At 40.2% G+C, this 19,734-nt stretch overlaps 1 protein-coding gene across 1 annotated transcript in view; it reads right to left on the bottom strand.

Moving 5' to 3' along the window:
• Positions 1-14,329, bottom strand: part of LOC101340561 (adhesion G protein-coupled receptor F4) — a 19,198-nt gene extending 4,869 nt beyond the window's left edge. The window contains exons 1-6 of the mRNA XM_004379571.2: positions 14,219-14,329; positions 13,268-13,322; positions 11,038-11,186; positions 8,337-8,588; positions 5,942-7,318; positions 3,119-3,160 (exon numbers count right to left, since the gene is read on the bottom strand). Of these exons, the coding sequence (XP_004379628.1) occupies positions 3,119-3,160; positions 5,942-7,318; positions 8,337-8,588; positions 11,038-11,186; positions 13,268-13,322; positions 14,219-14,305 (1,962 nt within the window). The 5' untranslated portion in view covers positions 14,306-14,329. The remainder of the gene's footprint in view (positions 1-3,118; positions 3,161-5,941; positions 7,319-8,336; positions 8,589-11,037; positions 11,187-13,267; positions 13,323-14,218) is intronic.
• Between the last annotated feature and the right edge of the window lie 5,405 nt (positions 14,330-19,734).

Here is a 19,734-nt window from a genome sequence, read left to right as displayed (position 1 = left end):
TTTCAGCAAGCAAGGTTGTGTCATCTGCATAACACAGGTTGTTAATGAGTCTTTCTCCAATCCTGATGCCCTGTTCTTCTTCATATAGTCCAGCTTCTCAGATTATTTGCTCAGCATACAGGTTGAATAGCTATAGTGAAAGGATACAACTCCGATGCACACCTTTCCTGACTTTAAACCATGCAGTATCCCCTTGTTCTGTTCGAACAACTGCCTCTTGGTCTGTGTACAGCTTCCTCACGAGCACCATTAAGTGTTCTGAAATACCCATTCTTTGCAATGTCATCCATAATTTGTTATGATCCACACAGTCAAATGCCTTATCATAGTCAATAAAACACAGGTAAACATCTTTCTGGTATTCTCTGCTGTCAGCCAGGATCCATTGGACATCAGCAATGATATCCCTGGTTCCACGTCCTCTTCTGAATCCAGCCTGAATTTCTGGCAGTTACCTGTCAATATACTGCTGCAGTTGCTTTTGAATGATCTTTAGCAAAATTTTACTTGTGTGTGATATTAATGATATTGTTCGATAATTTCCGAACTTGGTTGGATCACCTTTCTTGGAAATAGGCATAAATATGGATATCTTCTAGTCGGTTGGTCAGGTAGTTGTCTTCCAAATTTCTTGGCATAGACGAGTGAGAACTTCCAGTACTGCATCCATTTGTTGAAACATCTCAACTGATACTCCGTCAATTCCTGGAGTCTTGTTTGTCGCCAATGCCTTCAGTGCAGCTTGGATTCCTTCCTTCAGTACCATCAGTTCCTGATCATACGCTACCTCTTGAAATGACTGAACACTGACCAATTCCTTTTGGTATAATGACTCTGTGTATTCCTTCCATCTTCTTTTGATACTTCCTGCATCATTTAATATTTTCCCCATAGAATCCTTCACTATTGCAACTCGAGGCTTCAATTTTTTTCTTCAGTTCTTTCAGCTTGAGAAATGCGGAGTGTGTTCTTCCCTTTTGGTTTTCTATCTCCAGCTCTTTGCACGTGTCATTATAATACTTTACTTTGTCTTCTTGAGCCACCCTTAGAAATCTTCTGTTCAGTTCTTTCACTTCATCATTTCTTCCAGAAAAGGGAAATTATAAACAGCATACAAACCATAATTAACAATACAAAAACACCAGAAGATAAGCTAGATAAATGGGATCTCCGAAAAATTAAACACTTATGCTCATCAAAAGACTTCACCAAAAGAGTAAAAAGAGAGCCTACAGACTGCGAAAAAATTTTGGCTATGACAAATCTGACAAAGGTCTAGTCTCTAAAATCTACAGGAAAATCCAACTCCTCTACATCAAAAAGACAAATAATTCAATTAAAAAACAGGCAAAGGATATGAACAGACACTTCACCAAAGAAGACGTTCAAGCAGCTAACAGACACATGAGGAAATGCTCACAATCACTAGCCTTTAGAGAAATGCAAATCAAAACTACAATGAGATACCATCTCACCCTCACATTGCTGGCACAAATAAAAAAAAAAATAATAAAAACAGAAAATAACAAACGTTAGGTTGCAGGGAGACTGAAACTCTTATGCACTGCCGGTGGGAATGTAAAATGGTACAACTATTTTGGAAAACAATATGGTGCTTCCTTAAAAAACCAGAAATAGAAATACCATACAATCCAGCAATCCCACTCCTAGGAATATATCCTAAAGAAAGAAGAGCTGTCACATGAATAGACATATGCACACCCATGTTTACTGCAGCATTATTCACAATAGCAAAAAGATGGAAACAACCTAAGTGCCCATCAACAGATGAATGGATAAACAAACTATGGTACATACAAACAATGGAAACTATGCAATGATAAAGAACAATGATAAAGCTGTGAAACATCTCACGACACAGATGAATCTGGAGGGCATCATGCTGAGTAAAATAAATCAGTCACAAAAGGACAAGTACTATATGAGACCATTATTATAAAAACACATGAAAATGTTTACACACAGAAAGAAACAATCTTTGATGGTTAAGAGGGAAGGGAAGGGTAGGAAGGAAAAAACACTAACTAGATAGTAGATAAGTCGTAACTTTGGTGAAGCGTGAGACAGTACACAATACTGGGGAAGTCAGTACAGTTTGATCAGGGCAAAGTCAGAAGTTTCACAGACACATCCAAACTCCCTGAGACCAAACTAACTGGGCTGAGGGCTGGGGACCATGATCTTAGGGGACATCTGGTTCAATTGGCATAACATAGTCTATTAAGAGAATGTTCTACATTCAACTGTGGTGAGTAGCGACTGGGGTCTTAAAAGCCTGCAAGCAGCCATCTAAGATACATCTACTGGTCCCATCCTGGCTGGAGCAAAGGAGAATGAAAACCAAAGACACAAGGGAAAGATTAGTCCAAAGTACTAATGAACCACAACTACCACAACCTCCACCAGATTGAGCCCAGAACAATGAGAGGGTGAATGGTTACCACCACCGACTATTCTGGCAGGGATCACAATAGAGGGTCCCAGACAGAGCTGGAGAAAAATGTAGAACAAAATTCAAATTCACAAAAAAAAAAAGACTTGCTGGTCTGACAGAGACTGGAGAAACCCCAAGAGTATGGCCCCCAGACACCCTTTTAACTCAATATTGAAGCCACTTCTGAAGTTCACCCTTCAGCCAAAGATTAGACAGGTCTATAAGGCCAATGATAACACACGTGAGGGACGTGCTTCATAGCTGAATCATGTATACGAGACTAATGGGTACACCAGCCCAAAAGCAAAGATGAGAAGGTAGGAAGGGACAAAAAAACTGGACGAATGGGAAACAGGGAACCTGGGGTGGAGAAGGGAAGAGTGTTGACATATTGTGGGGTTGGCAACCAACGTCACAAAACAATTTGTGTATTAACTGTTTAATGAGAAACTAACTTGCTCTGTAAACTTTCACTTAAATCACAATTTAAAAAAAAAGTAAGAAACGAGAGAGTATAGCTTTCTTCTTTCCTTTTCTCAGCTGATGCTCTGACCCACCCCTACAAATAACACCTGCCCACCCACCCCCAGACTCTGCTTCATCCTCTTGCTTCCCTCAACCACATGGAACTCATTTACAATAAGGGAAGCAAATTTAAATTACCTTGTGATCCATAATGGTTCCAAACAGCAAGATGAAGAACCCCTGGGGAGAAATTCGACAGAAGCATGAAGGACAGTTTTACAGACAATAGTTCAGGAATTATTTTAATATCTAAGTCCCTGGATGGTACAAATTGTTAACATGCTCAGCTGCTAACCTAAAGGTTGGAGGTTTGAGCCCGGCCAGAGGCACCACAGAAGAAAGTCCTGGTGATCTACTTCCAAAAGATCACAGCCATTTAAACCCGTATGGAGTACAGTTCTACTCTGACAAGCACAGGAGTGCCATGAATTAGAGTAGACTCGACAGCAACTGATTTAAGACCACTCTTCTAGGACAATCATCAGGCATCAGAAACTTCATTTTCCACTGATCAGATAAAAATGCATTGGTGGGTATTTGTTTTTTTAATCTACCTCCACTCTTGGAAAAGAAACAGCCTCATGGGATTGTGCAAGGGTGTTATTGATATTTATTGAATGTCTACTAATATAGGATAGAGTTTTCAATCTTACTAAATCTTTTTACTTTCTTCCCAAATATTGGTGTGGCTGTTCTTACTCATGATGACAGAGACGTGTAATGGGGAATATTGTGATTCAAAATCAGAGTCACAGAAGATATCTGAGATTGGATTTGAAAGTCAGGAAATAGTCAGGGCTTCTGAGCTGATGGAAGAAGTTTCTGAATAAGAGAGAAAGAATGCTGCAGAGACCTGTGAGGCCAAGGTCTCTTCTGGTTTAAACTATATGGATCCCTAGAAAGTCACACTGAAGCCCCTGGGTGGTGAAAATCGTTAAACAAGCTTGACTGCTAACCAAAAGGTTGGAGGTTTGAGTCTACCCAGAGGTGCTTTGGAAGAAAGTCCTGGCAATCTACTTCCCCAAAATCAGCTACTTAAAACCCTATGGAGCATAATTCTACTTTAACACACATGGGGTACCCATGAGTCCTAGATGACTCAACAGCAACAGGTAAAGTCCCATTAAATGATGGTCAGTCTTTTAAACTGATGGGTGTTGAGATCCAAGGAAAATCTGGACCCAACAAGGAAGGTAGAGAGAAGCCTGGGTTCCTAAGGATAGTTTCATGGTGGGGGAAAAAAAAAGAAATTGATCAGATGACTGAAAATTTAAATGAGAGCCACAGGGAAGACTTGCTGGGAAAAGTTAAGTGTATGTAACCAAAAGTGTTTGAGTATTTTTCTTTCTATCAGGAAAAGTAAACAAGAAATGATCTACAAAAGAAATAGAAAAGAGCAATGATTTTCTAGGGCTTTAATTAAGCTGCAAAGTAAGAAAGCGAATAATGAGTCAGTCACCAGAGTAACTTCAAGAGTTGGGGAGATTTATGTGAAGCCAAGAGCTTCCGATTTCTTTAAAAAAAAACCTTCGGTCAAAGGTTTCTCTTTAAAGCAATGCAACGGAAAGGGTGATATATTCTCCACAGTGATTAAACAATTAAGAGTAAGATATACAGTTGATCTGAGTTGACATTTCTTTAAAGTTTGCTTCATATTTTATATCACACTTTTGAATAGAGTAATAGTAACATAAGGTCACCATGAGTTGGAACCACCTTCACAGCAACTAACAATAACAATAATAAAACCAAGCCCAACCCACTGCCGTGGAGTCGCTTCTGACTCATAGTGACCCTACAGGACACAGTAGAACTGCCCCATAGGGTTTCCAAGGAGCACCTGGTGGATTTGAACTGCTGACCTTTTGGTTAGCAGCCTAAGCTCTTAACCACTGCGCCACCAGGGCTTCAAAAATAGTGACACGTTAATAGGAATAATTAGCTGCTTTACTATATAGTTGTATTTATATTATTTAAAGCAGGAGTTGGAAATTTTTTTTCTGCAAAGAAGCAGATAGTAAGTATTTTAGGCTTTGCAGACCATACAGTCTCTGTTGTGATTACTCAACTCTGCTGTTGTAGCTCAAAGGCAGCCAGAGACTGTAGGTAAAGGAATGAGCATGGCTGTGTTCCAGTAAAACTCTCTTTACAATAGCAGTGAGCGGTAGTTTGCCAACCCCTGATTAAAGCACAATTAAGAACATAGACCTGCTAAATATTTTATTACTCACAGACGTGGAAAGCAGTCTGGCTGGTGACAGCTTCCCAAAAGTGCATGTTTAATATCCAAGAGGGAATAAAACAACTTTTAGAGTGATAATCTTGCCAAACCAATTACTTTAGAGCTAGACTAGACAACAGAGATCATTCCATATCCATATCTTTATTTTACAAATGAGAAGATTGAGGCCCAAAGTAAAGTGACTTTCTCGGGATTAGATAACCTATGGCAAGATCCATTTCTATGAACAATGACTTAAATTTATTCCATAGGGAATAGCAGAGAAAAGGTATAAGAACTCCTGACTGGTTAACACCCAAATTCAATAACCAGGGCCACATCTTCACACTCTGGAAAATGCCTGTTGTTCTTGTTCCACTGAATTCCCAAACCTCTTGGGAACAGATAGAAATTAAACTTGTTTTGAGGCTACAACATATGAATGTAGCCTCAAACATTCGTGACCAAAGAACAGTCCTCTACAGTGAAGATCATCTTCTTCTGAAGTTTTAGAAGAGATACATATCAATCATGAGGGGAGAAGAAAAGAGATTCCCACCCAACCAACCAGATCAGCTAAATCCAACTTGAAAAATCAATAGGGTGAGAGACAACATGGCCAAATACCTCCAAGATATGGAAGTAAACGGAGAAACATTTTGTGAATCTATAATTTTAAATTACAACCATTTTTTGTTGCATAGGCAAAATAACAGAAAATCTCCCTTTTGGGAACTTACCTGGAAAGCATTGAGTAGGGCAAAAATTCTGTGGAACACTGAGGGAATGTCTTCGATGAAAGTGGTTATTCCAAAACCCCAGGTCAGTCCCAGCAATGGGGTAAGGATGGCAACATTTTTGCTAATCCTCATAATTATGGCTACATCCTGAGACTTGGAACTGCCAATAAAAGGCCTCTGAGTGTTGACAGCAACAACAAAAACCACAAGGAGATTCACGGCCACAATGACCAAGGCCGGGATGACAAATGCTAAAAGGGCTTTGGTACGGTCCCAGTTAAGCCAACAGGCCTCAGGTCTCACATAGCCTTTGCCTGGCTCTGTGATGGCCACTGTGGTGACAGCAATGACCAACGGGCACCCGTAACCAATGGCAAAGCCAATGGCCATCATGCAGGACTTCATCATCCTATGGAAAACAACCAATATTCCATAGACAATGAGCAATGCTTTGAAGAGCATCCAGAAAAACAGACAGAGGTAGAAAAAGTGGCTAAAAAATGTCACTGCAACACACAAGTTGTAGTCCTGGGCCTTGCTGTTAAAGTTAGAGGCTATGATGAAACACACGTTAGCAGTCAGGAGCGACACAGCTATGTTCACGATGCACACGTGGCGCATGTATGAAATCTCCGTCACAGCCACCCGGGACCACACCATGGCTTCAATGATCAGGCAAAAAATTAAGCTGAGAATGGAGACACCGAGCCCAATGCAGGTGATGTATTCCAGGACTTTGTCGGTTATAGATTTGGGGGACATTAGAATTGAAAAAGACATCACCGCGTTACTAGAGTCACAGCGGCATCTCACTTCGTTCCTGATATCGCGAATCATCACACATGCGTTCTCATCCCACCTCCTTTTCCTGGAGTGCCAGCCAACGCACTGGGCCCTAGCACTCTGGGATTTGTTGGTTTTCTCAAAAGTGAGTAAGATTTGCTTCAAGTTTTCTGGTAAAACCACTGATAGGACCAGACCATTCACCAGCCTGGGAAGACTCACATTTTGCAAGTGGGCTTCGTTCAGAATGGCCCCCAAGGTGGGAAAAGCTATGCTAATAGCTTGGGATGCATTCTGCAGCTTCCACAGCTCTTGCCTGGGAATTTCTATCATTCCTGAGATACCTTCTGTTGTATTTTTCGTGCTCATGGAGAAATTAAAATGTTTCTCTGAGGTACTGTGGTTGATGCGAAAGCCTTTTGTCTGAATGAAGAGTTCATCCACGATGTTGTCAGAGTCATTGTGGAGGTGGAGTTGCCTGGCAAACAAATTCACTGACTGCAACAAATCCGAGCTGACATTTTTGTCGGGAATGAAAGCCCAGTTTGAAACGGCCGCTGTGTCGAGGATGTGGTTGGCCACTTTGCCATAGCTCTGCAATGGAGAAAAGTGGCCCTTACACTAATGATTTATACATACTATACAAAGTCGATTCCTCTGAAATTTCTGACAATCAAATGATCTGATCTTATTTGACATATTTCCCTTGAAATTCCCTATGCATTGCATCCCTTTTCAGTAAGTCTGTACAGAGGGACAGAAAGTAAAGGAATGCTAAAAAGGAAGTATCACAGATAACCCATATTAGGCCCAGAGCAGCATTTCTAATCTGCAGTCTGTAGAATTTGAGTTTCCCATGAGATGGTAATGGGTGTTGAATGGAGGGAGGTGGGGGTGAATTCTATGGTAAACCAAGTTTGAGAATTACTGCTTACCATATCCCTATAAAAAAACAAACTAGTTGCCATAGAGTCAATCCTGACTCATGGCACCCTCATGTGTCTCAGAGTAGAACTTTGAAACTCCATAGGATTTTCAAATGGCTGTGACCTTTCGGAAGTAGATTGCCAGGCCTTTCTTTCAGGGCACCTCTGGGTAGATTTGAACCGCCAACTTTTCAGTTAGTAGCTGAAGGCTTAACCATTTGCACCACTTAGGGTGTCTACCATATCCCTATATCCTACCCCCTTATAAAGAGCCCAAAATTAATCAGTGCATTAAAAGCTCTGAAAAGTCCTACCATAACTTTGTTTAAACCACAATTTCCAACATCTGCTTGCTATGGATCCTCTTTTAAAAAACAGAACTTCCATTAACATTTCTCAGTACAATGATGTTCTATAGAACAGAATTTTGGAAACATTAGCCTAGACTCAGTCTTGCTCATGGCCATGAATATGTGACATTTTTTTGAATACACAAAAAAAGTCCTTGTAAACTTCCATAAACTAAAATAAATCTGTATGCAACAGTGAAGTAAAATGCTTGAGGCTGTTATGGTTGTGGCTGTTACAGTTCTACCTGGTACCCTGAAAAGTACATTTGAAACTGTTAAAATGCAAGGTTTTAAGAAAAAACATTGTTAGTTTTTCATGAAATTAGCAAAGAATACCTTCATTTTCTCTTGGGTAACATTATCAGACAAGTCTATAGAAATATTTTTTAATAACTCCACTATAAATGCAATATTTCCAGATGTGGCTTCTGACGATTTGACAACATTAATTATGCAGCCATAATCAAGTGGGCAGTTCTTTCGGATTCCTTGAGCCACACTGTTGACAGGCTCTGGAGCTCGAAAGTTCAGATTGGGCAGAGGTGCAGATGCTGCTGCTGTTGAAACACGTGATACACCATTTGAGCCCTGTTTGAAAAAAACAAAAGTTTCACTCAAAAATAATTAAGCACTGAGTGGTGCAAACGGTTTGCGCTCAGCTGTTGTTATCTGGTGCTGTCAAGTTGACTTTTGATGCTTAGCGACCCCATATGACAGAGTAGAACTGTCTCATATGGTTTTTTGGGGGGAGGTGGGAAGTGGGGGTTGTAATCTTTAGGGAAGCACATCACCAGGTCCTTCTCCCATGGAGCTGCTGGGTGGGTTTGAACTGCCAACCTTTTGATTAGCAGCTGAGCGCTTAACCGTTCTGCCACCATGGCTACTAACCAAAAAGACAGAAGTTTGAACCCACCCAGCGGAGCCGTGGAAGACCAGCCTGGTAATCTACTTCTGTAAGATTAAAAACAAACATGTTGCCATCGAGTCAATTCCGACTCATGGCGACCCCACGTGTTACAGAGCAGATCTGAACTCCATGGTGTTTTTTGGCTGTAATCTTTACAGAAGCAGATCACCAGGCCTTTCTTCATGATGCTGCTGGATGGATTTGAACTGCCAACATTTATGTTAGTAGTGAAGCACAAACCATTTGTGCCACCCAGGGGCCCTGGTTACAGACTTTGAAAACCCTGTGGAGTGTAGTTCTATTCTGGCACACATGGGGTCGTCATGAGTCAGAATCAACTTGATGGCAATGGGTTTGGTCTTGTGTGTATGTGTATGTGTCAGATTAAAGGAGCTAGAGGTACAACCAATCCACATGTGGCAAACAGACCGAGAAGCAAGAGGTCCTTAAAACTGGTCTAGCTGCTGAGACAAGTTCAGAGAGTATAAGGCAGAAACACAAACAGGCAGGAGATTCCGCCAAAATTTCCACAGAAATCTGGATACTGAACTTTCCTACTGGAATGTCATAAGAGTGAATTTAACTCAAGTATTATAAAGAGACAGTTTTCTTCAGAGATATGAAAACTTTCTAGAAAGACAATATGTATAATATTTAAATATTTTTTAAAAAGCGTATCCATGAGGAATTTCAGTGGGAAGTGGTTTTGGAGGTTGCAAATCAAAAACAGAATACTAGGGAATTGCAACTTCAAAAAGTTTAGAGTTTACTAATTAAAAAACCAAAAACCAAACCAATTGGAAGAGATTATTCGCTCATTTCTTGATATTTTTACCTAGATCCCCTTTGGAATGTGACATTGGATAAAGCAAAACAATAATTTACTTCCTTCAATTCATTTTCAAATGCCACTCCAGCTGCAAGGACTTCTATGTGATTAACCAAACCAAACCCACTGATGTCGAGTGAATTCTGACCCAAGGTAACCCAAGCGCTGTAAAGTAGAACTGCATTCCATAGGGTTTTCTTGGCTGTAATCTTTACGGAATAAGAGCCCTAGTGGCTCAGTGGTTAAGTGCTCAGCTGCTAACCAAAAGTCAGTGGTTCGAACCCAGCAGCCACTCTGAGGGAGAAAGATGTGGCAGTCTGCTTCCATAAAGATTTACAGCCTTGGAAACTCTATGGGGCAGTTCTACTCTGTCCTATAGGGTTGCCATGAGTCAGAATTGATGCAACAGCAATGAATTTTTTTCTTTTTTTTTTGGAATCTTTATGGAAGCAGATTACCAGACCTTTCTTCCTCGGTGCCACTGGGTAGGTTCAAACCACCAATCTGCAGATTAGTAGCCAAGTGCAAATCGTTTGTGCCACCCAAGGACTTCTAAATGACAGAGACTTTATCAGCAATCCCTTTATAAAATCACTGTTAAAATTTTAGCAAATGCAGAGATCCGTGTGCTTCAATAGAATGGGAGGGGAGGTAGAGGAAAACTTGCTAAATGGAAGGATGTAAGATAGGAGATTTTAATTTTAACAGAGTTTTGCTGTACTCAAACCCATTGCTGCCGAGTCAATTTCGACTCACAGCATTGGATTTCTATCCCCTCTGAGTCACACGTCTCTCTTTTCCTTTGGTCAAATGACTGAAAATATTAGGGAAAAAAAAGTCAAAATGAATTTGACTCTAGACAGAGAATCAAAATGAATTTGATTCTAGATAGAGAATCAAACTGAATAGTCAATCAATTGATTAATCAATTGATTGATTGATCAGTCTATTAATTAATTAGCACAATAGGCATGCAAATTCACCTTTAGAGCTAAAGCTTTAAATTCTAAGCAGTCATTTACACCACAGTGTAAATGAGCTTCAGATCTTTTTCATGAAAAAAGATTCTGGTAGGGAAAAACAGAGTTGGCTGACAAAGGTAGGATAAAGAGTTGGAAGCGGGGAGAGTACCTGAGAGTTTGGGTAAGGAAAGTGGGACAGGAGAAAAATTTAACTCACTCTATAGATCTTCTTAAGTCCAGGTCTGAGATTTATTACCATGCTGAACAGAGCACATCAAAAATACCTCCACCACCTCTCAGAGTATTGGTTCCTGTAGTCATTGATATGCAAATGATCACCTGAAAGAGTGTTTCCACAGAAAGGCTTGTACATGTTTCAGTTGATTTTTGCCACTTTTTTTGATTACATGTAAAACCTATTTCTCCACGAAAGTGTTTGGCACAGGACTGGACACAGTAGGAAGTGGTGCAAGCTCCTTGGCATTTCTCTGAAAAGAGAGAGAGACCTAACTGGCATTTCCACTCTTTGGCAGGGACATCTAATTCATGGTGGGATTCTTGGATTGCTTCCCAGATGAGGTGGAATCGAGCAGGGTCCTCAGCAACAAATAAGACCTGGCAGACTGTGAAACTGGCATCCAGGCTGAGTGAACAGCACGTGGAAAGGGACCATTGCAAGTCATTCAGAAAGGCTGGTTCAAAGCACATGAGGGGAGAGTGACAAGAGGTGAGGGTAGCGAGGAAAACAGGGGTCAAGTCATGAAGGGCCTTGAATGCTGTGCTAAGGTGGAGTCCACCAAAAAGTATGATTGGATTCAGGTTTTTTAAAGATAATTGACAATGGCTTAGAAAGATGATGATAAAGTTTTCTGTGAAGGACCAAATAAATAGAATTACCAGGTAAAATACAGGAAGCCCAGTTAAATTTAAATTTAATTTCAAATGAATGTTCAGACAAACCAGAAATAATTTGTTAGTGTATGTACGAGATACAGGGATCCTTGCAACACTATTTATCTGAAATTCAAATTTAACTAGGCATCCTATATTTTTATTTGTTAAATCTGGCAACCCCAGCAGACAGTAAATATTTTCAGCTTTTCAGGCTACACAGTCTTTGTCACAAGTACTCAAATCTGCCGTTGTAGCATGAAAGCAGCCAAAGACATTGTGTAAATGAGTAGATGTGACTGTGTTCCAATAAAACTTTATAAAAACTATAAAGTTTATTTTTAAAAACTTTATTTATAAAACACAGTTTTTACATATAAAAGCCAAAGACAATATGTAAATGAATGAGGGTGGCTGTGTTCCAATAAAACTTTATTTATAAAATATGGCCTGTGAGCCATAGCAGATAGACTTGAGTCAGGGAGTCCAAGAATGAGACTGTTGAGGTATTCCCAGGAAGAACTGCCTTAGGATCATGGCAGTGGAAGGGAAAGCAGTAGATAATGCTGAGAGCTATTAAAATATTGAAATCAGTATGATGAGGTAATCGATTGGCTAAGAGTCAAGGAGTACCCCATACTTCTGGTTTTGACAACTCTGTGGATGCCACCATTAGATGAGAACAGAAAGTGGGTTTGCACCTCTCTTTGACATCTACCAAGTGTACCAATTTTTGCAAGTTATTTAACTTGAGTGGTTCTCAATTTCTGCCTCCATATAGTGTGGAGGATTCCACAGCATTGTTACAAACATTAAGGTGTTTTGTACTTAGATTAGTGTCTGTGTAAATGCTTAATAAATGCTGATTACCTTTCTCTCCTCTTTCCATTCTCAACTCCACATGGATATATATATATATATATATATATACTTGGCCATGAATGTGCAGAATACAGCTATCCCTACTTTGAGGTGAGAACCACATAATCTTATTACCTTACTACTAAGGATTATCTCCATAGTCTACCTCTCACTTCTCAAGAGTGACCAGTCTCACCACCACGATATCCATCTTACATCACTGCAATAGACTCTCAGCACCAGAGTATTACAAACACGTAAAAAAAAAAAACAAAAAACAAAAAACAAACCCCGTCGAGTCAATTCTAACTCATAGCGACCTCATAGGGTTTCCAAGGCTGTAAATCTTTGTGGAAGCAGACTGCCACATCTTTCTCCCACAGAGCAGCTGGTAGGTTCAAATTGCCAAACTTTTGGTTAGCAGCCGAGTGCTTTAATCACTGTTCCACCAGGGCTCACGTACATGTCAGCACCCCCAAAATATTTTTAAATAAAGGAAAGATTGAACCTTGTCTTCTTCCTTCTTCTGCTTCCTGTTAGACCATCAGTACAAATAGACATCCTATTTGGGCTTGAAAATGAACACTTGTCTACTATTCTAGAGCACATGTGAATATTTGCCAATTCATTTCATAGATAATGGTAAACTTGTAAGAAAATCCACCAGTTTCTGCTAAACATGGAGAACTTATTAGAGTCCGCTATTCTATTTGAAAGTTTGTAGTCCACATCCTTGGAACGTGCTTGCAACATCAATGTCCTTCCATTAGTCTGCCCAGTTTCCATAATGGATGAAGATGGTCCTATGGCCACATACCTTGTGTCTTTCCAACTGTAGATTTTCCACCAGGACTTTGATGTTTATGTCCATCCTGAAAAATATAAATTTCAAAAGGTCCTGTTTACTATGGATCTCTCCTCACAATTTAGAGGTTCCAGGTGGATATGCAGAGAAAATGTGCTCAGGGCTGGGAAGAAAACTGCAGCAGATCCATGAGCTGATATTGCAGGAATTTGCTGAAAGAAGCATGAACATGAGCATAGAAGGGGAATAAACTGCCCTCTAATGAGGGCTAGAACCATGACACTTGTCACTTGGGATCTGATTATCAGGTTAGTGGATTGAGTACATCATTTTGGAAGTTTAAGTATCCAAGGAGGTCAGAGAAGATGGCAATTACACCACTAAGCTGTTTTCTGCCTTTGTTTAACAACAAAATGGAGCTAATATGGTCTAGCTTAGAGAGCCGTTAGAGAGGAAGAAATGAGAGAGACTAGGAATAATCATTGGGTTGCAATAATAGAATCATGAACTCTTTTATAGCTAGAAATGATTGTAAAGATTATCAAAAGAACTGCCCTCATGTTATAAATAAGGAAAGTAAGACTCACAGAAGTAAAGTAACTTGTGCAACTAGCAAGAAGCAAAGATTTGAATCTAAATTGCTCAGCTCCTAGGCTAATACGCCCTCCTCTCACCAGCTGCCTGTCTACATGCTCTGTAGTTTGCAAAGTGATTATTCTACTGTTGTACCTTGAGCAAGTTCCTGCCACCTCTCAACCAGGGCGGATTACCCAATAAGCGAGGTACACACAGATTTAATTGTGTTTACTTACTAATCTGTAGTGCACAATTTCACATGGGCTTCACCACATCCTTACTTATTTGAAAATTTCTTTAAAGCATCATGTTATTTATCAGAAATCTAGCCTTCCAGGGAAGTTGTAGGGTTTCTTTCATGACCATATAGGGATGGATCACACTTACTTTCATGTCGATTTTGGATCTATAGTGGGAACATTCTGTGGCCAGAAATAATGCTAAACAGCAAATCATGGTTGCCGGGGACTTCATTTTCACACATTAGGATCTTCACCTGCAAAAAATAAAGAAGGTGAATCCAGCTGAACTCCATACAACTAACATGCTACTTGGCGGGCTAATCAACCACTTAGTAAACCCACTAGGTACTCTGGGATTTTCACAGCAAAACAACCTGACTCAGAAAAGCATACCAATGTCTATTTTCAACCCAACTAAAAAGGAGTCCCTGGGTGGCACAAATGGTTAAGCACTGGACTACTAACCAAAAGGTTGGAGGTTCAAACCCACTCAGAGGCTCCTCAGAAGACAGGCCTGGTGATCTGTTACTGAAAGGTCACAGCCTTTAATTACAGAGGAGTTCTACTCTGCACACATGGATGGTGTCACCATGAGTCAGGATCTGCTTGATGCTATGGCAACTAACAACAACAACAGCAAAATGTAACTGAGAATAGACCTTCTTTCACGTGCTGACCTTTCTACAAACAGAAGACAGGAATGATGGAAGCCCCAGGACAGATGTCTCTTCAACCAAGTATTATTTTTAAGATTTAATCCACATGGTTCTTTAATAAAATAACATTTATTAAAGACTTCTATTTGCCAATCACTGTTCTAAGCACCTACCCTGCATTAGTTCATTCAATCCTATGATGTACAGTATTATTATTATCCTCATCTTATCAATGGAGAAACTAAGGTACAAAGAGTTAAGTGACTATGAGACCAAGGTCACTCAGCTAAAAAGTGTGGTGGATCCACGAGTTCAAACAGAACCAAATGGTCCAGTTGAGGAGCTGTTCTTAATCTCTATAGCAAGGCCTCAGCAGTGATGTTGATATTTTGGACCAGATAATTCTTTGTTGGGAGAGGGGTATCCTATGCATTGTAGGATGTTTAGCAGCATTCTTGACCTCTAACCCCTAGATTCCAGTAGCACCCAGTTGTGACAGCCAAAAATGTCTCCAGACATTGCTAAATGTCCCTTAGGGAGGTGCAAAATTGGTCCCAGTTGAGAACCATTGCTGTACCATGTACTATCTCTCTGGGCATAGGAGTCAAGTAACTTAATAGGAAATGAATATACACTTTTGCCTGCTACCAGAGAAAGCACTAAGACTTGTGCTTATAGATGGAAAATTACTGTACAGAAAAATTAGAGGCACTGGAACATAACTCTGTTCTTTTTCCATAGCTCTGCTGTTTGACTTTTTCTGGATTGTTCCACCTTTCCAAGCCAAATCTCCAAGAAGGTATCTTTACAACAGTTGATGTTCATCAGCATCATCGTGAATATCATGATCATCATCATATTCTTCATATACAGTGGCAACAATTCAGACTCCTTATTGATAGCATAGACCTTTGGAATTATTTTCCTAAAAGCACTGATGCAGCAAAGTAAAAATATCATGGATTTTAATTAGCAAGAGCTAGGTTGTTAAAAAGCAAAGATGTCACCTTGAAGACGAAGGTGAGCCTGACCCAAGCCATGGTGTTTTCAATCACCTCACATGCATGCAAAAGCTGGGTAATGAATAAGGAAGACAGAAGAAGAATTGATGTATTTGAATTATGATGTGGGCAAAGAATATTGAATATACCATGGACTTCCAAAAGAATGAACAAATCTGCCTTGGAAGAAGTACAGCCAGAATGCTCCTTAGAAGCAAAGATGGCAAAACTACGTCTCACATACTTTGGACATGTTATCAGGAGTGCCCAGTCCCTGGAGAAGGACATCATGCTTGGTAAAGTAGAGGGTCAGTGAAAAAGAGGAAGACCCTCAATGAGTTGGACTGACACAGTGGCTGCAACAATGGACTCAAGTACAGCAACGATTGTGATGGTGCAGGACTGGGCACTGTTTTGTTCTGTTGTACATAGGGTCACTATGAGTTGGAACTAACTCAATGGCACCTAATAGCAACAGGTTGTATCTTAACTATTTGACCCTTACTGAACCTATTTTTTCATTTATTTCATAAAATGTAGATAATCAGTCAATCTACCAACCAACATTTATCAAGTGCTTCCTATTTGCCAGAAACTATACCAGATGAGGGGGAAACAGAAATAAAAGGTGCTGTCCTTTTCATAAAGGATGTCCTGTTGGAACACAGAGAAGTAAAACCAACAGAGAGAAGAGAGATTTTCTGCGCATTGCAACTAGTAAACAAGGGTCTGCTAACCCTTCAGCAAACATAAATTCCTTTTGCTCTAATGAAAATAGACTAACTCTGATCCATCCAGGCTCACAAGATAGTATGTGATCAGGGAGCAGACAAAATCCTCTGATCTGGGATCAAACCCTTCTTGAGTGGAGTCAAACATAAGATAGACTTTCCTTAGTCCGGTGAGCCATCGGCTGAGAAGGCTTTCAAATCATCTTTGAGCTTAAAGTTCCTCACCACTGAACAGGGAAAAAGTATTTTGATTTATACAATCATCTTGTAGAGTAAGTCTGAACAGGGGAAAGGGAACATGGCCAAATGACAGGCTAAGTGTGGTAAATGGATTTGCACAGGTGCTGGGACTATGTGTGCAGAATTTATGATCTTACAGTGTAGGTGGGAAGCAGGAAAAAAGTTCTCATATGTGCAGTAAATTGGTGAATGGATACATCAGCAATTCACAGTATTGTTTAGGATAGATTTTTAACTGATCATCTCTGAAGGAAGTACCAGAAGAACCAGTATAAGCTATCTTAAAAGTATCCACATGTTTTACATACACACCTACAGCTTTCATAAATTTGTGACCATGACCCAATAAGAAGCAGACTTTACATTTTGACTCAGTATATAAATGCAAATATATGTATGTATATAAAAACCAAACCCAACCTGTTGCTGTGGAGTTGATTCCAACTCATAGCGACCTTATAGGACAGAGCAGAGCTGCCCCATAGGGTTTCCAAGGTTTCCGTAATCTTTACAGAAGCAGATTGCCACATCTTTCTCCCGTGGAGCGGCTTGTAGGTTCGAACAGCCGACATTTCAATTAGCAGCTGAGCACTTAACAACTGCATCACCAGGGCTCCATACCCGTTGCTGTCAAGTCAATGCTGACTCATAGCGACCCTACAGGACAGAGTAGAACTGTCCTGTAGGGTTTCCAAGGAGCGGCTGGTGGATTTGAACTGCCTACCTTTTGGTTAGCAGCCAAGTTCTTAACCACTGCACCACCAGGGCTCCATGTATGTATATAGGTATCTATATTCAACAGTGAAAAATATGCAATTTTGCAAATAAAAAAATTATTTGTGTAACATTACTTATCCTCCCTTCTTACAAACAAGACACTGATATTTCCAATACCATTATCTCCTATTCCATTCTATTCTATATTCTCCTAAATATTGGTTGCAACCCCCTAAATTGAATTCACAGCCCACTAACGTATTATAACCTGCTATTTGAAGAACAGAGATATAGACTATAAAATTTATTATCAAGTTGAAAATGTTCACTTTTCCCACTTAAATGGTCTCCTCTCTTTCTCTTTGCTATTCTTCACAACTCTACTGAAATCTTCCTCCCAAGGTGCACGTATCAGGAAGAAAAGATACCTAATTCAATAATTGGGATAATGCTGAGGGCAAACCCAATTTTTCTCCCCCTAAAGAATATGGTTTGAAATGCCCAAATGAGAGGAGGAGAGCCAAAGGGAAGCATTTACAGAGAAACCTGTGAGAGCCGGAATTCAATAAGACTGCCTTGTTTTTCCAGGTCTTGCAAATTTTCCACCTTGACAAGGTGCTTTCTTACCACTTTTCTATCACTCGTTTTAGTGGGAAATATTTTTGTTTTCCTTCTCTGACAGGTTTCCGCCTTATACAGTTTCTGGCTTTTGCAGGTTTCACTGTATAATTAATAACACCTGATAGCTAAGGCTTCAGAAGAAGGGCTACTTTTATGGGGCAGAGTTTTCAATATAGGAACTTTGCTTAGGGTTAACCTTGAAGAGAGAAAGCCAGACATATTACCTAGTGATATGATGTGATGTAGTACGATATGATGTGAGGTGATGCAATTTGAGTTGTCCAAAAATGTCCCCCCAGCCAGTGTTAGGGTCTCCAAGTGAGCATCTCCTGAAAGTATTCATGGTGTAAGGGACCCCACGGTCATGGCATTTTCTGAGATCATCGTGTTCAGTGTAGAACATGATGAAATTATGATATATTTCAGGTATTCATACATGCTAGGAATGATTTTACTGGCAGAAAATATACATGTAATATGAAATCATAAGCATGACCGTAAGAAACACAAACTTGAAATAAACACAACTGACTGGAGGATTTTGGTTACTTAATTTGCTACTTGATCAAATTAGTTTGGGAAACAATTTTCTCTCTCTCTCTCTCTCTCAAACACACACACACACACACACACACACACACACACACACACACGCACACCCCAAATGTTCTGAGAATTCCTGCAGTAAAAACGGCGGTTTCACTCAGGTTTTACCAAATTTACTTGATCACCAAAAACACTTTGGGGAATTTAAGGCTGTTGTTCTATGACAGTGCATTATGGTGGAGGGGATGCATTAATCTATATGGACTCAGGCGCTACATGCATTTGTTGGGTGCCTACCATATGCTAGTCCTTGTGCTAATACCTTTTCATGAGCTCGCTTAAGTCACATGACCCCAAAGTAGTCCATCAGAGAGTGACAGTCTGGACCTATCAAATCTTGAAAGAAGGAGGCTACAGACAAGGTAAACTTTAATATGCAAAATCAGTCAGAATTATCCTGGAACACGATGCTAGGGTAAAGAGGTAAGGGAAAGGCAGCCCAGATGGGATGACACAGCACCTGGAGATCAGAAGTTCAGGATGGAGGGTGTGGGAAGGGAGAGGATGGACTCAGAAATGAGACTAAAAGAGTGGAAGAAAACAAGATGCAAAGAACACTTGCCTGAGGCTCCCTCTGGTAATGAGGTAAATCAGGAGTTATCGGTTTGCTTACAAACAAACTCCCTCCAGTTTCTATACTAAAAAACCAAACCAGTTGCAGTCCAGTCGATTCTGACTCATAGTGACCCTACAGGACAGAATAGAACTGCCCCCATAGGGTTTCCAAGGAGCGGCTGGTGGATTTGAACTGCTAACATTTTGGTTAGCAGCCAAGTTTCTATACTAGCTACCCAATAAGAGCAGCTCCACATCTTGTTCCTAGCGTGTCTGCAAGACGACTTATTTCAGAGATAAAAGCAACAAGCCATCTGAAATGGTAGCTCCTCAGGACCTATAAAAATAATTGGAACTTGTCCCAAATTCCTCCTCCCACTTCTCCATCCTGGCCTCTCTCCGAGCATCCTTATAAAAGTATCAATTACCCACTGCCTTCCACCTTGGTTTCTCGCTTGATTATAAATGGTAATTCTAGTCTGCTGAAAGGATGCCAGGCCTTCAGCTCTAACATACTGGTTATTTCAAAGACAG

Source organism: Trichechus manatus, unplaced genomic scaffold (genome assembly GCF_000243295.1).
Source record: "Trichechus manatus latirostris isolate Lorelei unplaced genomic scaffold, TriManLat1.0 scaffold00065, whole genome shotgun sequence".
Taxonomy (NCBI): domain Eukaryota; kingdom Metazoa; phylum Chordata; class Mammalia; order Sirenia; family Trichechidae; genus Trichechus; species Trichechus manatus.
Note: the sequence above shows the minus strand (reverse complement) of the source record. Positions and strands in the feature narration are given on the sequence as shown.